Here is a 9,504-nt window from a genome sequence, read left to right as displayed (position 1 = left end):
CGGATGATCAAAACACTGGAGCTTTAAGTTAACATACAAGATACCACGGAATTTCGTAAAAATATGTGGTTAAGATTTGAAATGATCTAACTATCAATTACCCCGTTGCTGTTAAACTGCTAGCACCTGTGGTCAGTGGTCACGACCATCCTTCTCGCACATCAGGATGCGCACCATACCCTATTATGAGTTATGGCACGTACGTTCTCTTTCATGTGTTTTGCTGTAGGACACTAATAAAAGATTGCTTTTGATGTAGAGCATCGTTAATAGTCGATATTTGCTGAAGGACACTGCCAAATCATGGTGTTGGCTACACGATACTAGATGAGAAAGGAGGGGAAAAAAGACCCCTATACCCTCAGACTATTCTGCAAAATTTTCGTGGAAAATCTGATTTTTTTTTTTGCCCGCAAAGACAAGGAATTGGCATCATTCTGCAAATTATGAGTACCATTATGTTAGGTACTGGTGTGATCCCGACGTGATGATCTGAAAAAATGCAATATTATGCTAATCTACAGAATTTAATGCACACCTGGTGAGAATTTACACTTGCAAGTTGTAACGGAGCTATCAGTAGTGGAACTGTTACTAGATGGGGAGAAGGAACTGGAAATGACGATGGCGAGCAGCGTGCGCTGCCTCTGCCACATCCACGTATGGGCGGTTTCGTTCGGTTGGGTAACGCCGCGCGCGGCCACCCAACCCACTCGCCTGGCCTCGCCTCGCCTCAGCGCGGGCACGCACAGCACACATTCAATGATCGACATCCCAACCACACCTGAACCGCCCAACAGAACAAACACCTCAACGGCAGTCATCACTGCCCCGATCGATCGATCAAGCCGAACCAACTAATTCCAAAGAAAATAGAAGATTTAAATCTATCAATCCGATAGGTACAGTCTTGTAACTAGTTACCTGCAGATTACTGCTAGAGTAGATTGATGGATGAGCTACGTTACATAACTAGATACTATTGAGGTCGGACATTTGCATGCTGCGGTTAACAAACGAAGAGCAAGAAGCTGGATGATGGAACTTGCAGTCGTCTCTTGTTCGTCTCTCGGTCGATCGATTAATCGATCGCTGCCCGTCCGTCCGTTCGTCTAGAGTTACGAGCCGGATGCCGTTGGTCGATCGATCAGTTCTGGCCGTTGGCGGCGGCGCGACCGTCCTCCCCGCTGGCATTGCTCGCCACCAGTGGCGAGTAGGCCACGTCCGTCCCCTGCATCGCCCGCTTCACCTCCTCCACGACCATCTCTCGCATCACCGGCAGGAACCACGGGTCCTTCTCCAGCTTCTCCCTCACCTTCGCCTTCCCCTCCTCGCTCGCCACCACCTCGACGGCCTGCGGTGCTGAGGCCGCCGGGACGGTCCCGCCGCCCGGCAGGCTGAGGGAGAGCAACGTGAGGGGATCGGCCGCCGTAGGCTGAGGCTTTACAAGCTCAGGCTTCACCGCCAGAGGAGGAAGATGGTGGCCGGCTATGATGCCAACGCACGGCCGCAGCTTCTTCGTCCGCGGCGCCAGCACCGAGTCCTCGCTGCTGCCGTCCTCCTCCTCGTCGTCCTCGTCATCATCCCCGTCCTCCTCCTTGAGATCCAGAGGGTGGAACGGGACGGAGACCGACGACCCCTTGAGATCCACCAGAGGCTGGAGCGGGATGGCCGCGAGGGGCCGCAGCAGCGCGCACCCGCCGACCCCGCCGGAGTTGGCGTTGGCCGCGGCGGCGGCGGCCCTGCGCTGGCGCCGCAGTGTGGAGTTCCAGTGGTTCTTGACGGAGTTGTCGGTGCGCCCGTGGAGCAGGCGCGCGATGGTGGCCCACTTGTTGCCGTGCATGGCGTGCGCCGCCACGATGACGGCATCCTCCTCGGGCGTGAAGGCGCGGCGCTCCACACCGGGGCTGAGCTGGTTGCACCACCGCAGCCGGCACGACTTGCCCGACCGGCCCGGGATCTCGCCGCTGATCACGCTCCAGTTGCGCGCCCCATGCCGCGACACGGCCCAACGCAGCAGTTCGTCCTCCTCCGGCGTCCACGAGCCCTTCATCCTGCTGCCTCCCCCCGACTCCGGCCCCGAACCGGCACCGCCCTCCACCCCGGCGCCGCCGCCGCCGCTCGGCGCCGCCATTTCCTCGCTGGTCGATCTATATGCGTCTCCCTCTCCCTTTGTCTCGTCGGCGGGGCTGTGTATATAAAGACGCGTGGGTTGTGGTTGGAGGTGCGTTTGCGGCGCGGCGCGGTGCTTTGCTCCTGGAGTTGGTTCGCTCGTTCGTGTGATCGATGGGGGGTTAGGTGGACGGACGGCTTCGGGCTCGCGCGGGGGCGGCCGTTTGCGGTGGGTTTTTGAGTAGTGGGGGAGTGGGGATGTGCGGGCGGCATGAGCCGCGAACCGCCGCTTGGCTTGGCTTGCTCTCGGGCGGGACAACGCATGCATGCCCCGCACGCTCTCTCTCAAGGGCGCCGGTGTGTCAGCCCGGACGGGCGGGCGAGGCGCGGTGTGTGCCCTGGGCTGGGGGCTTCGCGCGCCGGGCGGGTGTCGCTGCGGTTTCACCGTCGTCTTGCGTTTCTCCGCTGGGAAAAAGCTCAAGGGCTAGGCGACGACTCCGTGCGAGACGTGACGTAGTCACGTAGGGAGGGTCGTTGGTTGGCAAACGCTCGTGTGGTTCTGTTGCATGCCCCTGACTCGCTGTCGGTCGTTCGCGTCGAGATTAGGATTGGAGCCTGCCTGGAAAACCGTGTGTTAGGTAGGGTGAGCTTGATCCCATCGAAACCGGCTCGGGATTGAGCTAACGCAGGAAAAAAAAACTATATGACCCCTCACGTATTTTGATTACTTAACTCCTCACCTATCAAACCAGGTATTCTATCCCTGAATAACCTCCTGCTGGAGTTTCAGAGGTGGTTTTGCCTTATGAACAGTGACCGGCATTTTAAAAGATCTTTCTTCGTTCTCTGATCCAATGAGAGATGTTTCTAAGTCCTAAAATTTTTAAGATGATTTTTATGAGATACTATAATTCATATGCAACCTATTTTGATTGGTTTGGCCTAAAAGTCTGAGCCAAATTCAAATTAAAATTCTTCAAATTTTCAATATTTTCCAAAATTCTCTAATTTTTAAGGTGTCAAAATAATTCCCTAAAGTCTAAGAAATTCATTAATATTCTTCGTAAGCCATGTTCTAAAATTATTTTAAGCACTAGGTTACATAGAAATTTTGTGAGTTTCTTCATAAGGCATCACACCTCATTAAACTTAACAATTTTAAATTTAATTACACAATGCATTGGTTAATTACTCAAAGCTTCAATTATGATGCTAATTATTCTCAAGAACGCTTAATGACATATTTAAGAATTTGGGGATGTAACATTACTCAAATCGCGGCTTATGAAGATGTCATGTTATAATTTCATTTGGTGCCTCATGACGTGTAACATCCCAAAATTCTTAAACATGTATTAAGCATTCATGAGAATCATTAACATCATAATTGAAGCTTTGCGTAATTAACTAATACATTTGCAATTAAATTTAAAATTGTTAATTTTAATGAGGAGTGAGGCTTTGTGAAGGAACTCACAATTTTTTTTATCTAACATAGGACTTGAAATAATTTCAGAAATTAATTTATAGTTTATGAAGAATATTAGTGAATTTTCTAAGATTTTAGGGAATTATTTTGAAGTCTTAAAAATTAGAGAAATTTAGAAAAGGTTGCAACTGTGAAGAATTTTATTTTGAATTTGATTTTGGCTTTTTAGGACAAACCAATCAAAATGGGTTGCATATGAATTATAGTATCCCACAAAAATCATCCTAAAAATTTTAGAGCTGGGTAAGGTTGCCCATTGGATCAGAGAAAAGAGAAAAATGTTTTTAGGGATGCCCCACGGGTTATTTAGATGGTTTTGGATAATTCAGTGGTTATAATACTGGTTTCATAGGTGAGAGAGTTAAGTAGTCAACTTTTGATAATTGAGAGGTCATATAGACTTATTTCTAAAAAAATACAGCTATGTGTTAAACTAATGCAGCAGAAAAATAAAGAAACTTACAACGAGTGTAACCTTCAAATGTATTCTTAAGCGCTTCCAGCCCAGGCAATCAAATCAAATAGTATTTTGGACTTAATACATAGGTTGCCGGAGACATACTTTGGATTAAGTTGAACTATGTTAAGATTTGCAAATCTAGTAGTTAACTTAATCGTGAATCAAACACGGTATAAAGATACATGGGTGAACCTAGCTAGGAATAATAGGTACTGGTGCAATCAGGTCGGATCCCGCTCATGTTACATCCTAGCCTACATTTGGAGAGTGATAGATTTGAATATAAAACACACTACTGTAAAAACTATTTTTAAGATAGATAATAACTTATTTTTATAGACATTTAGCACACCTGTCTGTAATCAAAGGCTTATATAAATAGATAATTTTTAAAGACACAAAATATACCGTTTGTAGAAATAGATTACCACAGACGGATCCTTAAGAAACCGCTTATAATCGCCTATGATAATTCCTATTTTCACAAACGGTTCTTTAAGCTGACCGCATGTGATAATCGCTTTCCAAATTGATATTTATTGGCACAAAGAAAAGCGAATTTTGTTGCCCTGACCAAGCATCCCTTGCGGTCACGCCGTCGTAAATCATAAGTCACACGATTTTTCATAAAAAATACGCGTGCATGCGGTTCTTAGTACTCGAACCTAATACCTCTTAGCTCGTGTGAATCCTCTTACATCCCACCATATAACTACTAGTGATACAAATAGCATATGTAATTCTTTTGATATCTTTTATCTGAAACTTCAAACGATTATTTAGATATCTAAATGATTTTAAATAAAAAACATTCAATTACAAAGTTGTAGATCTTGTCGAGGGCTACAATTTTGATATAAAGTTTGTTCTTATCTGACTTCGTATCAAAAATTATAAACTTTTTAAGATAAATTGTCACTTATTTTCACAGTAATGAACCACCTCTGAAAATAATATTCATTATTACAGACAGTTCACGTAAAAGGGACTATCTGTAAAAATAAGTGACAGTATATCTTAAAAAAATTGTATTTTTTTCATATGAAGTTGGATGAAGACAAACTTTATATTAAAATTGTAGCCTTTGACAAGATGTACAACTTTGTAGTTAAATTTTTTTTATTTGAAGTCATTTAGATGTCTAAATAATTATTTAAAACTTTAAATAATTATTTGAACATCTAAATTACTTTAATGAAAAAGTTTTCAACTATAAAGTTGTAGATCTCATTAAGAGCTACAATTTTTTTATAGAGTTTTTTTCTCATCCAACTTCATATAAAAAAATTTATAATTTTTTTAACGACTGATCATTTTCAGAGACGATTCACGTAAGGAACTATCTCTGAAAATGACCTTTTACACAGGTGGTTTTTTATATGAATTGGCCATGATAATCATTTATTATTTCAGAATACAAAAGGATAAGGGTCGAATATTGCGCAATAAGGGAAATACCTATATCTTGCCGAATATTGCGCCAGGAGGAGATCACACATATGACATATTTTGTTCTAAAATATTGAACATATATTTATCTGTAAATTTCTAGATTATTCTTACTGCCTTCCTACTGAACCTACCGAGTATTTTCCTAACCGTTCAAAACATGGACTTGTGTCGAATTTCATGGTCTAAATGAATGGTAGATTAACTTATCTGCAATTTAGAAAGACCTTTTAGTAAAACAATTAAAAATAAAAAACCGAACCTTACTACCAATTGGGTCAGATTCAACCCACGAAAAAGACCTGGGTATGCATTTCATGAATGCATTTCAAGCCAGGCCGTGGCTGACCCCGAGCAAGACCGGTGGCGCTATTGCCGTTCAAGTCTCGACATGCATACCAATCATGCAAGTTGAAGTTACAAACAGCCGCGCTTGCATTGCGCCACCACCCTCTTCATCCCGCAGATGCTTGGGATAGGCCTCACAGAGGCATGTGGCGTCAGGCAGTAGTGCAGGGAAGCTGGCGCGCGTGGTGTCGAGAATGCCCTCATGTACGTGAATAATTTGTTGTATGATCAGTGGCGCAGGAGGCCGGCGTGGTGCGCTAGTTGCCAGCGGCAGAGGCGTGCTGTGGCCGGTGACGAGAAGGAGATCCCACGGGCGGAACCGCGGAAGCGGCGCATAGGCATCATGGTCACAAATCAACCTACGATGCATTGTGGATACCCATCTAGTAAAATTATACTATCAAACAGTGGCGAGGCTTAAGTTGGTCCAAAGGGGCCATGACACCTCCTCATTCCGCAAATTCCTTAAATCACTTCGTTTTACCATTTATAGATTGCTAGTCAAGCTCTGCCATTGCGATCAGAGCGAGGTACCATTAATCTGCTAGAGAGCAATATCTTGCAGATAACGTGTCGCAATTTGGCAAACACGAGGAATACTTAGCTACTAAACAAGAACAAAGAATTGAAAGATACAAAGGTGTATGATAAAAGAGTTGTATTATCTGTTCAATTAGCCTAATCAATAGCAAGAACAGATACTATACTCAAGACTTATCGAGCCAAAAGATTCATACACGAAAACTCCTTATTGATAAAATCCCTACTCATGCGTGCTCCCCATGCACGCATCCGGAAACAGACAAAACAAACCAAAAGAGAAAACGAGAACAAAAGCAGTACCAAATTAAAAGGAGTGCTGCGAGGGAAAAGGCGAATGAGCCATCGATGAGTCATGTCTGTGCTGGTGTCAAGCGTGCGGTGAGTAGTCAGCCAGTCACCCGGCCGGCCGCCGTCTTGTTATCAACGCGAGTCGTTAGCTCGGACGCAGCAGCTCGGTCGCTCGCTTCGTCCTGCAGAAATCACTTACACGCAAGCATCAGGCACGTCATGCATGCAGGCCGCAGCTGCGGCTACAAACGGCGGTCGGTACATTACGTGGCATGCTGCTGCATACCTGTGCTGTGCCTGTGACTGTGAAAGGTATCTACCTGGCCGTGCAGGGCTAACAGAAAGTGCGTGCGTGACACATGCAGGTGCGGGTGAGACATCGATCGGACCGGCGGCTGGGCTGAGACGGCTCAGCGAACTGCAGCGACCGACCGGCCGACGGGCGACGGCAGGCGCGCGGCAGTTAGCGTAACGAACGGCTGATGTGGTGGCGATGTATCTCCGCCCGCCCCGCCTCAGGGTCGACGGCCCGCGCGACCTGGCACCAAACCGGCCGGTGGGCAGAAAAGCGGAGCCCAACGTCCCAACTGCACGACGCAGCCGCACACCTGCACTTTTGGACTCCGATCAGTAGCGTCATGAGCTAAATAACGTGAACATCGAGCAGCGGTTGCAGCGTGTACCGTGAGGCAAGTACGCCCGGCGCAAATGTTACGGCGGTGAGGGAGCGAGCGGCGCCGTGCGAGGGGTCTTGGGTTTGTGACCGTTACGGACGGATGGTGCTGGTTGACTGGCTAGTGGTTGGGGCCTGTGGCAGGGTTGGGCGTGGCCAGTAACGACGCGGCCGTTACAGTAGCAGGTCGAGAGCGGTCGGCACTGGGACGGCTCAGGACATTTTTTAAAGGGGTTTTAATTTTTGTCACTACTCTGATTTTTATTAGAGGCTATATAAAAACTAGTTTCACTTGAAGTATAACCGACAAAGTTACGAGAGCTAAAAAATCAAACCCCGACTTATTGATTCGCTCCCCTTGAGTTTACCAACCGAGCTTGTTCGCGCGGCTCAGGACATTTGGCAGTGCAGTTTTTCTTTGTGCGCCGTTCATCTTTTTTTCCATATTTGAAATGTGTCATTTGCCAAGAAACTACACAGCTCTCAAATAATTATTTCCTAGTATCTCTTTTAGCTTTGCTCTTTCTTTTCCCCTCAAATAAAATCCCAAATCTGGCAACGTCAGATCTATGCCAATTGACCGAACACGTACAGGAACGTGTGAACCAGTGCAGGAACGAACAGAGGCCCCGCTGGCAACGAGAACAACCTGGATGCAGCGGTCCAGGTGGCCTGGCCCGCTACGCGTACTGGGCCAGGGAGTACGTCCGTGGCCTCGGTCAGGGCGGCGGCCTTCAGTTCCTCACCGAGCGTTTCTAAGGGCACGTACAATATAAAGACGCTTATACAAACTCTTAAAGAGAGAGAAAAATATTGCATCATTATGCAACTGTACAAGAGTTCAAACCTATAATGGGAATAATTATTTTAGGGATGCTTAAATAGCTAAGAGTTTATTTAAACGTTCGTTTAGCTACAACACATGGAAAATTCCAGCGCATTTTTACCGACCTGCTCATCCTCTCTGCAGTTTACTTCTTCAATGCTTCCCCTCTTCTCGTAAATTCCCAACCCGAGCTCTAGTACCCGTGGCGACCACCGGCTCCTCCGCCAAGTTGTGGGCCTATGAGGATGAGGAAGTAGCTTAGAAATATCCTCTGACAAGTAAGAGCTCACAGCAGAGCATGCTGCCCACGCGCGAGAACTCGAAGTCCCTATGGCAGTGGTGACACATCCGTTGCCATCCGACCCAGTAGTGACATATATCGAAATCGTGCGTACGTGGACGAGCTTGGCGGTAGGCGACCACGAAATTAATCTCCACGCCGATGATTTGAGATCCTCCCCACGCCGAATCAAGCTCCATGCTGCAAAATCAAGGTCAGCTCATGTGGCATGTGATTGATTCATGAATGATTGAAGATGCTTGCTTTCTATTTGGTTTATAACTACATTGCCATTTCTTACTATTCATCAATTAGCTCATATGGAAAATCTTTAGGAAATCAAGTCATGCCCATTAATCAATTGTACCAGTTCCATCTTATAGACCAAAGCAAGACAAACTCTGAACCACAAATTCAGTAGTGGCTTTACTCAAGCCTTTCATGCATTAGTTCAGAACCAAGCATGCTTAAGTTGAACAAATGCATTAGTTCAGATTTCAGAACCACAAATTCAGATAATTAAAAGCAATATGATTCTACTTTGCCAATGAGTTAAAAAAAAAAACTAAATGGAACTAGGAACACATGTACTTTTATTACAAGAATGGGGTGAAAAAAAAACGAAAACATGTTTGCTCGAGTAAATTGAATCATAAATTACATAGTAGATGCTCAGAAGTAGCTAATTATTTAGCTGACCAACTCCAAATCTATCCCAAATATGATGAACTAAGTCTTTTTTTCAATCGAATACGCTTCGATCTATCACAAATGTCATCCTTTCTTTCTAGCAAATTGCTGAGCCCACAAATAGGTCCTTAGTGGTACTTGCTTCTGGTATAGGATTAGCTAGCTTGAACCAATCAAGTCCAACTGTCGAGCGTAAGTGCCGATCGAGTGTCGACTCCACCAGATCTCACGTGAATTGCTTAGAGCGTTGACCGCCAGGTAGAGTGGCGACTCCGTCTGCAAGCGCCCATGATCATTGGGTTGACCTCCACCGTGACACGAGTCTGTCCGCAAGTGCCCTACCACA

The 9,504-nt window shown here is 45.9% G+C and overlaps 1 protein-coding gene across 1 annotated transcript; it reads right to left on the bottom strand.

Annotated features, from left to right (window-relative positions):
- Window positions 1-871: 871 nt before the first annotated feature.
- On the bottom strand, window positions 872-2,498 carry LOC133885274 (transcription factor MYB77-like). Its single transcript, XM_062324960.1, has one exon. It carries the CDS (start codon window positions 2,438-2,440, stop codon window positions 1,148-1,150), a length of 1,293 nt encoding a protein of 430 aa, XP_062180944.1. The 5' UTR covers window positions 2,441-2,498; the 3' UTR covers window positions 872-1,147.
- Window positions 2,499-9,504: the final 7,006 nt, after the last annotated feature.

The sequence above is a fragment of the Phragmites australis genome, chromosome 11 (genome assembly GCF_958298935.1).
Source record: "Phragmites australis chromosome 11, lpPhrAust1.1, whole genome shotgun sequence".
Classification (NCBI taxonomy): domain Eukaryota; kingdom Viridiplantae; phylum Streptophyta; class Magnoliopsida; order Poales; family Poaceae; genus Phragmites; species Phragmites australis.
The sequence above is the reverse complement of the archived record's forward strand: the minus strand, read 5'-3'. Positions and strand labels throughout refer to the sequence as shown.